Here is a 14182-nt window from a genome sequence, read left to right on the forward strand (position 1 = left end):
GTTAACAGTAAAATGATTGTTTCATTGTCAGTTTATCATTTACAGTTTCAAAACATTGTCTGACTCAGACTGACTTAACAGTTTAACCAGCAGAGGGCAGTAGTTCAGTGATATTGTGAGCAGATAGTGAAAGAAAAAGAACAGTTTTATGTCAACTGTAAAAAGACGTGAATTCTTTTTTTTTTTTTAGTTGTTACACAGAAAACGTTGCTGATGCATAAACAATTTGAGCGCAACATTTACGTTGTGTTAAGATTTCATGATGAATGGACCAATAAAAAGCTCCTGAATGTCTCAATGTAAATGTCCAGAATGTTTTTGGTTTCCGCTGTTAAATCATCTTTTATTTTACTTGCTGATTTTGCAGGAATGGATCATTGAGTTGGTCTCTTGACACAAGTGTCTGGTGGGCTCCTACATGGCTGTGTATATTTGGTGGTCAATGAACGTTTTATGGGATTTTGTAGTTTAAAATGGGCAGCAGCAGAGTGACTGCAGCATAGAGCGCATCATTCACCTCCTAATCAAAACAATAACAAGATTACGCACATTAACAGAGCTCAGATTAACATTAACACAACACCAGCATCCACTCTTCCCCGGCAGAGCGCTCACCGGCCAATCAGAATGACAGCTTAAATCAGATGCACAAAATAAAGATGGACAAGAACAGCAGGAAACTCAAGAACCCAAACAATCAGTCTTCATAAACTAAAGGCTACAACAGGAAATTTATTTCATTCATCTTTAAATCTACACTCTTAAGAAAGACTCCAAGGGTTCTTTAGTTAAGATAATGATTGTATTCAGAACCAAGAGTTGCATAAAGATGCTTGAAAGCAAAATGGTCCTCAAGATTGATGGAGAATGTGTCAAAAATGGTTCTATATAGGACCAAAAAGGGTTCTTCTATTGTTACGATGTCAAGATTGTTGCAATAGCAGAACCCTTTTTTGAACATAAGATTTAAATTGAACCATATACAACACATTCTCCATCAGTCTGAAGATCAGTTGACCATGCAGAGAACCAATTAAGTCTCTTTATACAACTCATGGTTCCAAATCCAACCATTCCCTTTACTAAAGAACCCCTGAAGAGCCATCCTTTTTCAGAACGTAGCTCTGATGACGTGTTTAAAGTTCTCAGGTCAGTCCAGACACTTTCCTTTAAATCGAGTAACAGTTTAGATTATGTAAGAATTGGGCATCTTCTGCTCTGCTGAACTATCAGGTCTCACTTCACTTCTCAGAACCATCCTCTGAGTATCTGGAGGTTCTAGTTCTGAGCGCCCTCACAGGAACGTTAGCTCAACTGAGGAACCCCTGAAAGCTGGACCGAGGTGACGGCTCCTGAGCAGTGATTGGAGGATGAAGTGAAGTGGATGTGGAAAGCGTCCGGATTCTGATTGGCTGTAACGTAGAAACAAACATTTTTTCATAGGGCAGCTGTCAGAGATGTTCTCAGACTCGTTCACGCCGCCCCCTAGTGGCTCAGCTCCTCAGACGCCCATAAACCCGCTGAAAGAACCGAGCACAGCATTCATACAGTGCTACATTTGCACAGATCTTTATGTTTACAGGCCATGTTTAATCAATTATTAATCAAGTCATTCATACCATTAATCAAGGATTTATTTTTTTTTAACTCCTAGATATTAATTGTATTATAATTTCATTCTGGAGGCTAATTTTACTCATTTATTTTGTTTTATTCATTTTATTACAAAATAATCAGAGATATTAATTTATGAGAACTTATGTTTTTGTTCATTTTATTCAAGCTTCATTTTAATGTCAATGTTTTTATGCAACACTTCCTAATTCGTGTGAAGCTGTTCAGTACAAGCATCATAACAATAAATTATATATTTATATAATATTATATTTTCAATACTTTATCTGTAACAGAGAAGTGATTCCAAACAGTCGTGCACACTGGAGGAATAAAGAGGCATTAACTGGTGCCTCAATTTTGAACCGTCTTCATCATCATAACAGGATTTGAATATGTGCTAATATGAAAATCTCACTGTAAGTATGAATGTAAACAAAAGGAATAAAAAATATTGTCTATGATTCACTGCTGTGCCCCCCCTCCTTACCTGAGCGTCTCCCCTGATGACCCCCTCCTCTTCCACAGGTTGACGAGGCTGCTGGAGCGGCTGGCGGCCGATGACGCCTTCCCTCCGTCCCCCACGTGCATGCGGACCACCGTGGAGGTGGTGAAGGCGCTCCGGACGTTTCGCTCTGGTTTGGCGAGGATGATGTAAACCTTCGGCACAAACATGCAGCCCAGAGCCACCGTGGCGCTCAGACTCACCGAGAAGCACATGGTCACGATCTTGTAGTTGGAGCCGAAGTAGATGGGCACGAAGGCCAGCCAGATGATGCAGGTGGTGTACATGGTGAAGGCGATGTATTTCGCCTCGTTAAAGTTCGCAGGAACGTTCCGCGTTTTGAAGGCGTAGAAAGTGCAGCTCATTATTAGCAAACCGTTGTAACCCAGCGGTGCCACCACACCTAGATTGGTGGTGTTGCAGATCAGGTTGACCTCTCGGATGGACGGATAGTCAAAAATAACGTCCGGCGGCTCCAGGACGAAGAGTGCCACGATGATGCTGAGCTGCAGAAGAATGAGAATGAAGGAGATCGCTAACTGGGCGCAGGCGCTCATGAATCTCGGCTTCTTGGTGCAGATTTTTTTCTTGCTGCCAGCCAGAATGCGAGCGATCCGATTGGTTTTGGTGACCAGGGCTGAGTAGCTCATGGCAGGTGAAAGGCCGACACCCAAGCGCTGTAGGTAGCAGTGGACCACGTGAGGTTTGGCGATGAGGCAGAAGGTGCACAGGTAGCCCAGGCAGATTCCAGCTAAAATGATGTAGCATAGCTCACGGCTGGATGACTTCACCACAGGAGTGTCGCGGTAGACAACGAACACGGCGGTGACGAAGAAGGTGGACATCAGACCCAGACAGGAGAAGACCACGGCCGCTATGGGCTCAGGGTCACCCCACCGCAGATACTGCACTGGGATTGGGTCACAACCTGAGAGAAGCAACAGTGAAGACATGCTGGAATTAAACGATAAACAATAAGCTGAGCTAACAGACCTGTCTTCAAAAAGACAGAAATCTTTCTTTATTGCATCGTTTATCTGTTTGTGAGACTGAGTAGTTAGTAGTTAGTTTGCTTGCGTGTTTGATGACGACTCACCTGTGAGGTCGTATGTAGGCCAGGAGCCGAGCTCGCACGCCCTGCAGGTGTATTCATCAAACACAAACTCATTCTCCTTACAGGGAGTGCAGGTCCAGCAGCAGCTGACCTCACCCTTACGGATTACCTGCAGAGAGAGAGAGAGAGAGAGAGAGAGAGTGAGAGAAAGACAGAGAGTGAGAGAGAAAGAATATAGAGAGGACACAGAGAGAAAGAGAGAGCGAGAGAGAGACAGAGAGAAAGAATAGAGAGAGGGGGAGAGAGAGAACACATCTTATTCAATGATCTCAGAAGAGAAAAAACAGTCAGATGTGAAGTTCCTGAAGAGAAAACATATTAAAAATATTCACTTTATTTATTCGGTGAATATGATGAGTTTAAGTGTGATAGATTAGTCTTCACTTAGCCTCTTATCTTTAAGATAAGATAAGATGATAATCCATTATTAGTCCCACAACAGGGAAATTCTCAGTACTACAGCAACAAATGCTTGACTGTATGTGTGTAAAGGAGCAAAAATTTGAGTTAAAGACTGAGGCATGTAGTTATTGAGGGGTGTAGTTACTGATGAGTGTAATTATTGAGGGGTGTAGATACTGAGGGTTGTAGGTATTAAGAGGTGTAGATATTGAGGGCTGTAGATATTAAGAGGTGTAGATGTTGAGGGCTGTAGATACTGAGGGTTGTAGATATTAAGAGGTATATATATTGAGGGGTGTAGATACTGAGGATTGCAGATATTAAGAGGTGTAGATATTGAGGCTGTAGATATTGCGCATTGTAGATATTAAGAGGTGTAGATATTGAGGAGTGTGGTTATTAAAGGGTGTAGTTACTGAGGGGTGTAGATACTGAGGATTGTAGATATTAAGAGGTGTAGATATTGAGGGGTGTAGATACTGAGGGTTGTACATATTAAGAGGTATAGACATTGAGGGGTGTGGTTACTAAAGGGTGTAGTTACTGAGGGGTGTAGATACTGAGGGTTGTAGATATTAAGACGTATAGATATTGAGGGGTGTGGTTACTAAAGGGTGTAGTTACTGAGGGCTATAGATATTAAGAGGTATAGTTACTGAGGGGGGGGTTCTGATTGTTGTAGTTAACGATAGTTAATGAGAGCTGTAATTATTCTTGGCTGTAAATCTTGCTGTGGTGACAGACTCTGACCTTTATCTGGCCTTTATCACAGGGGTCACTGCAGACCGATTTGATGATGGCCTCTTTGCTGGACCAGATTTCATCATCATCAATCTGTAGACCGCTGTTATCCCAGCTGCCCACGTTGGTGTAGTCGTAATAATCCTTCCCCATCTTCTTAAAGTTCATGATCACATAGCTGAACACACACAAACACATCAATACTACAGTTTAATAATCACACAGCAAAACTAATCATTAATAATCATTAATAATCCAGCTTTATGCTTCCTTCTTGGCATTCTTACATAGTTAAGCAAGCCCACACTCAATAATGTGCCCACATACATTAAACTTATACCTTCATAAGCGTGACTTCACTGTGACCGTTCTAAAATTAATAATCACGTAAACAAATGACACCACCTTAATTTACTTATGATAAACATCACATCCATTTCTAGATAATCTGTTACTGGTATTAAAGCAATGAATAGATGAAAAATACAGCTGGACAGATGGATGAATAAACAGTAAATGAAATATTATCTAATTAAAAGCACTAAATAATACATTAACTAACAGTGATCTGCTCCTAGATCAGTTACTGGAATGTCTGAATGATTGATTGGATGAATGTGTAATTGACTAATTAAGTGATTGATAAATTGATGGAGAGAATGAATGATGATTAAATAACTGTGGGTGAGTTATTGATTGGTCAGTAAGCTGAACATGAGTTCAGGCTGACTGTGGGATAGTGTTATGATGTTGTTTGTAACACGATTGATCTTTGTTGATTGATTCACTCATTATTCGTTGATGGATTTATGGAGTGTTTACTGTATTGATCAGTAAGCGAACCTTCCTGGAGAGTCTCCGTTTTCGTCGAACTGGATGTTTTCTCCGGAGACGCCAGTGAAGTTGGTCTTCATGAGGAAATCAAGCAGTTTGGCTCCGTCGATCGGCCGCATAGCATCACACAGACCAACGGCACCACGACACAGAATTCTCTGCATCTTATGAAGCCCAAACGCCATACTGTATATCGCATTGATCACAAAGCCCATCTTAGTGTCCTGAGCATACTGCTGACGGAGGGAGTCCCGCTCTGCAGCACAGAGAAACAGACAGACAGACAGACAGACAGACAGACAGAAAGATAGAGATACAGACAGACAGAGAGATAGACAGGGAGAGGGAGACAGAGAGTGAAATGGACAGAGAGACAGACAGACAAACAGGGAGCCAGAGAGAGAGAGAGAGAGACAGACAAACAGAGACAGATAGAAAGATAGAGATACAGACAGACAGAGAGACAGACACAGAGAGAGAGATAGACAGACAGAGAGACAGACAGAGAGAGAGACAAACAGACAGACAGAGAGCGAGACAGACAAAGAGAGAGTGAAATACAGACAGAGAGAGAGTGAGACAGACAGACAGATAGACAAACAGGGACCCAGAGAGAGAGAGAGACAGACAGACAGACAGAGACAGAGATACACATAGACAGAGAGAGACAGAGTGAGACAGACAGAGAGACAGACAGACAGAGAGCGAGATAGACAGAGAGAGTGAAAGACAGACAGAGAGAGAGTGAGACAGACAGACAGAGATAGAGACAGACCGACAGAGACAGACCGACAGAGAGAGGTAGACAGAGACAGAGAGAGAGAGAGAGAGAGCACCAGAGAGAGAGAGAAAGAGACAGACAGAGAGAGAGAGACACACAGACAGAAAGAGAGACACACAGAGAGAGAGTGAGACAGACAGACAAAGGCAGACAGTCAGAGAGAGAGACAGACAGAGAAATAGACAGACAGAGAGAGACAGAGAGAAAGAAATGTAAGCTTGAAAAAATAATACTTTTCTACATTTTAAAATTTCTTTAATGTGAAGTCGAAAGATTTAATTTATCACAAGTTTCACTTTTAAATAAAAGACATTCAAGAAATGCTCATCACGACTGAAATAGAGTTTTCGTTTGTGGGTGGGGCCTTATTTTAGCCACACCCCTGCATTTTAGAGCAGGAAGTGAGACCACCTCCCCGTTCCTCATGGCCACATGGTGAACTGTTAGATCCCATTGAAAGTCAGTTTGGAACATTAAGAACAGTCACTACTGAAACACGTGTATGTCGGGACTGAGGCAGGTTTACCTCAGTATTACATCAGCTTTTCTTTAATTACATTTCTTGACCATTTGGCAACGGAGGATATTATATTGTTGCACTGCTGCAAGAGGAACTTTTACCCATTCTAGCCTGATACAAGACTTCAGCTGCTCAGCAGTCCAGGGTCGTTGTTATCTGATTCTCCTCCTCATGATGTGCCAGGCATTTTCTGTCTGTGACAGATCTGGACTGCATGCATGTCAGTGAAGCACACACAGTGTCTGTAAAGAACGAGGCCTGGCATCGTATTGCTGAAATAACCATGGACTTCCAGGGTAGAAGACATCATCTTTATGGCGGTATGTGACTCTCTAAAGTCGCAATAAATACCTCCGCATCAATGGTGACTTGACACATAACCCGGTCACCCATGCCCCCTGATTCATGACAGATGTTGACTTTTGTACCTTTTGCTGGGAAGTCTGGACGATCTCTTGGCACAAAAAAATTGACATCTGTTTATCCCAAAAACAAGCTGAAATTTGGACTCATCTCACAACAGCACACATTTCCTGTGTTTTGGACCATCTGAGATGAGCTTAGGCCCAGAGAAGTCGGCAGCGTTTCTGCATAGCTCTAAGAACTCTTGAGCCCATGTGGCTGTATGTTCTTTTTGAGCTGTTTGATGATTCCCTCACAAAGTTTGGCACAAAGGGCTGAGCCAAGGCCCATCTTTGCTTGTGAAGTCTTTGCCTTTGGTTGATGCTCCTTTCATAGCCAGCCACGATCCCCTCACACGTTACCAATTCATCTGCTGATTGTGCAATGTTTTGAAATGGTGTAACTTGAAGATTCTATAAGATTCTACATTTCATGTGTATTTCGCTCCTTTCCAAACTTCTTTAGAGTCTGTTGCAGGCATCAAATTCAAATTTGATTATTTTTACAAAATATAATTAATGGTCAAATTATTAAAAGGCATTTAGTTGTAATTTGATTAGTTCGGGTTCAGGAATGAACAAATCACAGATTTGTCTTTATTGCATAAAAAAGGCTCCAACATTTCTGAAAATAGGGTTTGTAATTTTAATGAAAAATATGATAGTTTTATGTTTGAAATTTGAGAAGTGTTATTGTTTTGGCAGTGACGTAATGGAAAGTTTAATCATTAACTTTAACAAAGTAAACATAATTATAGGGTCACTCAGAGCTAAAGGACTTTAGTCCAAAAACCAGTTAAAAGTCCCAAATACATTTCAGTTCTGACTCTGAACCAGTTCAGCAGAATGTATTGGAACAAAACCTTGCGTGTCCAAAACACACAAAGAGACGGAAAAAATATACTTTACTTTTAATGTGAGTCAATGGAACCAGACTTTTCTCAATTGCATCCATCCATCCATCCATTATCTTCTGCTTCTCCAGGGTTCGGGTCGCGGGGGCAGCATCCTAAGCAATGAGGCCCAGACCTCCCTTTCCCCAGCCACTTCCACTAGCTCTCCAAGGGGGATTCCGAGGCGCTCCCAGGCCAGCTGGGTGATATAGTCACACCAGCATGTCCTGGGTCTTCCCCGGGGTCTCCTCCCAGGTGGACTTGCCTGTGACACCTCCCGAGGGAGGCGTCCAGGAGGCATCCTAACCAGATGCCCGAACCACCTCAGCTGACTCCTCTCGACGTGAAGAAGCAGCGGCTCTACTCCGAGTCCCTCCCGGATGACCAAACTTCTCACCCTATCTCTAAGGGAGAGTCCAGGCACCCTGCGAAGGGAAACTCATTTCGGCCGATTGTATTCGCGATCTTATTCTTTTGGTCATTACCCAAAGCTCATGACCATAGGTGAGGGTGGGAACGTAGATTGACCAGTAAATCGAGAGCCTTGCCTTATGGCTCAGCTCTTTCTTTACCACAACAGACCAGTAAAGAGCCTGCATCACTGCTGACCCAGCACCAGTCCGCCTGTCAATCTCCCGCTCCCTTGTACCATCACTCATGAACAAGACCCTGAGATACTTGAACTCCTCCACTTGAGGCAAGAACCTATCCCCGACCCAGAGAGGGCTCTCCACCCTTTTCCGCCTGAGAACCATGGTCTCGGATTTAGAGGTACTGATTCTCATCCCGGCCGCTTCACACTCAGCTGCAAACTGATCCAGCAAAAGCTGAAGTTCGCGGCCTGATGTCCCCAATAGGACCACATCATTTGTCCCCCATTTGACCACACCACCCCTGACTGCGCCTAGAAATTCTATCCATAAAAATTATGAATAGAATCGGTGACAAAGGGCAGCCCTGATGAAGTCCAACTCTCACTGGGAATGAGTCTGACTTATTGCCGGCTATGCGAACCAAACTCCAGCTTTGTTTGTACAGGGCCTGAATGGCTCGTAGCAAAGAGCCATGTACCCTGGTACTCACAAAGCACGTCCCACAGAATACCCTGGGGAACACAGTCGAATGCCTTCTCCAGATCCACAAAGCACATGTGGACTGGTTGGGCAAACTCCCATGAACCCTGCAGAATCCTGGAGAGGGTGAAGAGTTGGTCCAGTGTTCCACGACCAGGGCGGAACCCGTACTGCTCCTCCTGGATCCGAGGTTCGACTATGAGCCGGACTCTCTTCTCCAGTACCGCTGCATAGACCTTACCAGGGAGGCTGAGGAGTGTGATATCCCTGTAGTTGGAACACACCCTCTGGTCCCCTAATTTAAAAAGAGGCACCACCACCCCAGTCTGCCAATCCAGTGGCACCGCCCCAGATGTCCATGCAAAGTTGAAAAGGCGTGTCAGCCAAGACAGCCCCACAACATCCAGAGCCTTGAGGAACTCAGGGCGGATCTCATCCACCCCTGGAGCCTTGCCACCAAGGAGCTTCTTAACTACCTTAGTGACTTCAGCCTCAGTAATGGACAAGCCTATTCCCATGTCCCCAGACTCTGCCTCCTCACTGGAGAACGTGTCGGTTGGATTGAGAAGGTCCTCAAAGTATTCCTTCCACCGCCCAATGACGTCTTCAGTCGAAGTCAGCAGCACACCATCTCCACTATATACAGTGCTAGTGGCACACTGCTTTCCCCTTCTGAGTCGCCTGATGGTTTGCCAGAATCTTTTCGGAGCCGACTTAAAGTCACTTTCCAAGGCCTCACCAAACTCCTCCCATACACGGGTTTTTTCCTTGGCGACAACTGAAGCTGCAGATCGCTTGCCCTGTCGATCCCTGCCAGCTGCCTCTGGTGTCCCACAGGCCAACCATGCCCGGTAGGACTCCTTCTTCAGCTTGACGGCATCTCTCACCTGGGGTGTCCACCACCGGGTTCGAGGATTACCGCCCCGACAGGCACCAACTACCTTACGGCCACAGCTACAGTCACCCGCTTCAACGATGGAGGAACGGAACATGGCCCATTCTGAGTCAATGCCCCCACCTCCCCCGATATCTGGTCAAAGTTCTGACGGAGGTGTGAGTTGAAGATCAATCTGACAGGTTCTTCTGCCAGACGTTCCCAGCAAACCCTCACTATACGTTTGGGTTTGCCTGGTCTGACCGGCATCTTCCCCCACCACCTGATCCAACTCACCACCAGGTGGTGATCAGTTGACAGCTCAGCTCCTCTCTTTACCCGAGTGTCCAATACACACGGCCGCAAGTCCGATGACACGACTACAAAGTCAATCATTGAATTGCGGCCTAGGGTGTCCTGGTGCCATGTGCACTTATGGACATCCTTGTGTTCAAACATGGTGTTCGTTATGGACAAACTGTGGTTTGCACAGAAGTCCAAAAACTGAACACCACTCGGGTTCAGATCAGAGAGGCCATTCCTCCCAATCACACCCCTCCAGGTGTCACTGTCATTGCCCATGTGAGCATTAAAGTCCCCCAGTAGGACAATAGAGTCTCCAGGAGGAGCACTTTCAAGCACCCTTCCCAAGGACTCTAAGAAGGCTGGGTACTCTGAACTGCTGTTCGGTGCACAAGCACAGACAGCAGTCAGGACCCGTTCCCCAACCTGAAGGCGTAGGGAAGCTACTCTCTCGTCCACCAGAGAAAACCCCATTATACAGGCGCCCACACCTTGGCATCTCTCACCATGGGCAACTCGAGAAAAGAATAAAGTCCAGCCCCTCTCAAGGAGATTGGACCCAGAGCCCAAGCTGTGTGTTGAGGTGAGCCCGACTATATCTAGCCGGTATCTCTCAACCTCGCGCACCAACTCAGGTTCCTTCCCCGCCAGTGAGGTAACGTTCCAAGTTCCAAAAGCCAGTTTCAGCAACCGAGGATCAGAACGCCAAGGCCCACGCCTTCGGACACTGCCCGATCCACAAAGCACCGAACCCCTACTACTGCCTCTCCCATTGGTGGTGGGTCGATGGGAGGGGGGACTCATGTAACTCCTTCGGGCTGGGCCCGGCCGGGCACCATGAGTAAATGCCCGGCCACCAGACGCTCGCTGGCGTGCCCCTCCCCCAGGCCTGGCTCCAGGGTGGGGCCCCGGTAACCCTGTTCCGGGCAGAGTACACAAGTCCTGTTCTTGTCTTTTCATAGGGGTTATTATGGATCACACTTTGTCTGACCTGTCACCTAGGACCAGTTTGCCATGGGAGACCCTACCAGGAGCTTTTGCTCCAGACAACATAGCTCCTAGGATTATTCAAGCACGCAAACCCCTGCACCACGATAAGATGGTGATCCATGGAGAGGTTTTCTCAATTGTAGTCATTTTGAAATGAAATAAAATTAAATGAAGTTAAATGCCTGGGTTCAATTCCCTGGCTGGGTGACCGGGGTCCTCTCTGTGTGGATTTTGCATGTTCTCCCCGTGTCTGCATGGATTTCCTCCCGGTCTCCTGTTTCATCCCACAGTCAGTCATGCTAAATTACCCCTGGGTGTGAGTGTGTGAGTGACTGTCTGTGTCTGTCTGTCTGTCCTGCGATGGACCTGTCCAGGGCGTATCCTGCCTTCCACCCGATGACCGCTGGGATAGGCTCCAGCGCCCAATCCAAAATGGATGGATGGATGGATAAATGAAGTTAAACAGATACTTTCAAATTAAGTCAAAAACTGAAAAACAGCAAAAATGGTGGTACAAGGTTTTGTTTTCAGCAGCGACTCATTTATTTATTTATGGACGTGTGTGCGACCTTGTGTCCTAAAAAGGTATGAAAAGAGGTGTCTTTAACCTAAGAGAGCGTATTGTCATCATTTCAAATGCCTGATTTTCTCTCTTCACCTAAACTGCCACTGAATCTAAAAGCTCTTGTTACCTCTAATGGATAAAAGAAATACAGCAAACTCCCAAAATAAGTCTCTCTATCTCTCTCTCTCTCTCTCTCTCTCTCTCTCTCTCTGTATTTTGTCAAAAAGGAAGTACAACGACTTGGCGGTCACAGATGGAAATTGTGTCTCGTTTTTATTCTGTTCTCTTTCTTATTGAAATGAAGTTATTTGAAGTCTCTCAGCTTTGAAGCGACGCATGAACCATGTGAGCATTGAGTGAATGGAGGAGAATCAGAGAGGAAGAAAGAGAAAATAATATCATATACAGAGAGAGAGAGAGAGAGAGAGAGAGAGAGAGAGAGAGAGAGAGAGAGAGAGAATGACAGAATGACAGACTCTTTCTGTCATTTACAGAGAAGAAAGAAAATAAAATAGCATAATCAGGACTCAGGCTTGGCTAGAGAGAGAGAGAGAAAGAGAGCTAGAGAGAGAGAGATGGAGAGAGACACAAAGAGCGAGTGAGAGAGAGAGAGAGACTGAGAGGGCTACACAGAGAGAGAGACAGAGAGATACACAGAGAAGAAGAAAGATAAATAGAAATAGGGATAGATACAGAGAGAGAGACGGAGTGAGAGAGAAAGATACAGAGAGAGAAATACAAAGAGAGCGAGAGAGAGGCTGCAGGTTGTCTGAACTGCATTCAGTTAATAAATATGTAGCCCCTTGAAAGAAAAACAGTTAATAAATAAATAATCTTGGTTTGTTCTTGACCATTGTATTAAAATGTTTTTATTTTCAATGTTAATGTTCACTTTTTGAAAAAGAATACATTCAAGGGTCGGTTGGAATGTACAGGTCTAACATGTGCTTGGTGCAACCTATTCTTCAGTTCGTCTGTCTGTATACCCCATCTTTTCTTTTTATTGGCTTAAATCGTGGGTTTTAGAACATGGTGTTTCGTGATTGGCTCCTTAGTCGAGAGAAGAGAGTTGGTTGAGTTTGCGGTAACAGAAAGAGTAATTTGGGACTTCAAGGCATTTGAAGTAAAGTTTTAGAAAGCAGTTTTAGAAGGTGTCAGTTAGACAGCTGGTTGGGCTGTGGAGTTCAGTGTATTTTCGACTGTAACCTTGCTCTTAGTGTGCTAGCCTAGCACGCAGCTAGCTCATGTTTCAGTTTGGCAGGCTTAGCCAAACTAGTCCAGAACACGGATTCATTGTTCATGGCGAACGTGGAACTGTTGCTGTACCGCTGCCGAGAAATGAGTGAGACTGTGACCGAAAGCTCTTCGTTCCAAGCACCGTTGTGGGAAGCCTCGATGGCGTCGAGAGAGACAGAGAGAGCGAGAATGTGAGTGGATCGTCGCGTTGTTGCGGGTGACGTGACTTCGGGCGAGCGGGTAGAGCCTCGACGCAGGGTAGTAATGAGCCAGGAGTGAGACACCACCCAGGAGTTCAGGTATTGTAGCGCTGCTCTTTAGTTTACTTTTTTTTGGCTCCATCTGGAGTGAAGCGGCCAGTGTTTTATTGTTTCAAGGCCTCAACACACTGTAGCACCGTAACAGGCCTGCAACGGGGGTTACAGACTAAGCGTTAACGTGCCTGCCTATATATAAGTACTCACAACGTCGCTAAAACGAGCGCGCGTGTTTATATTTCTTCCGCGATACTGCGTTGGTCAAGTGAGAAGTTTCATCACCTTATGTTTGTTTATGGGTTTTTGGTTGTAAATGTAATTGTTTGTTTGCGTATTTATTGTGTGACTGTAAAGGGATCACTACATTGTGTATTCTGAGGAGGAGAAAAGAACTGAGAGAGTAGATTATACAGAGCTCCTAAAGGAGCGGTCAATAAAATAGGCAAATTTGGGAATTTTAATTTCCTGTAAATGCCTGTGTTTTTATTCACGCTGCAGTCCAGTTAGAGTTTAGAGTCAGAGGTAACACGTACGTATCGAACCCCGTGCCCCATCCTTATTAGTTATGGGTAACTTTGGAGAATATTCCTTATAAAGAGATAGGGGCGCTACAAATAGACTGAGTCTGTTTACTGAGTTTGGTTTAGGCTGATTGTGGGTTACAGTAATGAGTTTGCGTTACAGCAATCCATTTGTGTTACAGTAATGAGTTTGGGTTACTGTAATGAGTTTGTGTTATTGTAATGAGTTTCGGTCGATTGTGTCTTACAGTAATGAGTTCGGGTCAATTCTGGGTAACAGTAATGGGTTTGGGTTGACTCTGGGATACAGTAATGAGTTTGGGTTACAGTAATGGGTTTGGGTTACAGTAATGAGTAAGTTACGGTAATGGGTTTTTGTTGTTTGTGGGTTACAGTAATGTGTTTGGGTTACAGTAATGAGTATGGGTTTGGGCTGATTGTAGGTTACTATAATGAGTTTGGGTTACAGTAATGAGTTTGGGTTGACTCTGGGATACAGTAATGAGTTTGGGTCACAGTAATGGGTTTGGGTTACAGTAATGAGTAACTTACGGTAAT

The 14182-nt window shown here is 44.7% G+C and overlaps 1 protein-coding gene across 3 annotated transcripts in view; it reads right to left on the reverse strand.

Annotated features, from left to right (window-relative positions):
• grm5b (glutamate receptor, metabotropic 5b) overlaps window positions 1-14182 on the reverse strand; it is an 83766-nt gene that overhangs the window by 6674 nt on the left and 62910 nt on the right. For all 3 annotated transcript variants that reach the window (XM_017683056.2, XM_017683057.2, XM_017683054.2), the window contains exons 6-9: window positions 5220-5466; window positions 4386-4554; window positions 3216-3342; window positions 2105-3047 (exon numbers count right to left, since the gene is read on the reverse strand). In XM_017683056.2, the coding sequence (XP_017538545.1) occupies window positions 2105-3047; window positions 3216-3342; window positions 4386-4554; window positions 5220-5466 (1486 nt within the window). The remainder of the gene's footprint in view (window positions 1-2104; window positions 3048-3215; window positions 3343-4385; window positions 4555-5219; window positions 5467-14182) is intronic.

The sequence above is a fragment of the Pygocentrus nattereri genome, chromosome 17, assembly GCF_015220715.1.
Source record: "Pygocentrus nattereri isolate fPygNat1 chromosome 17, fPygNat1.pri, whole genome shotgun sequence".
Taxonomy (NCBI): Eukaryota; Metazoa; Chordata; class Actinopteri; order Characiformes; family Serrasalmidae; genus Pygocentrus; species Pygocentrus nattereri.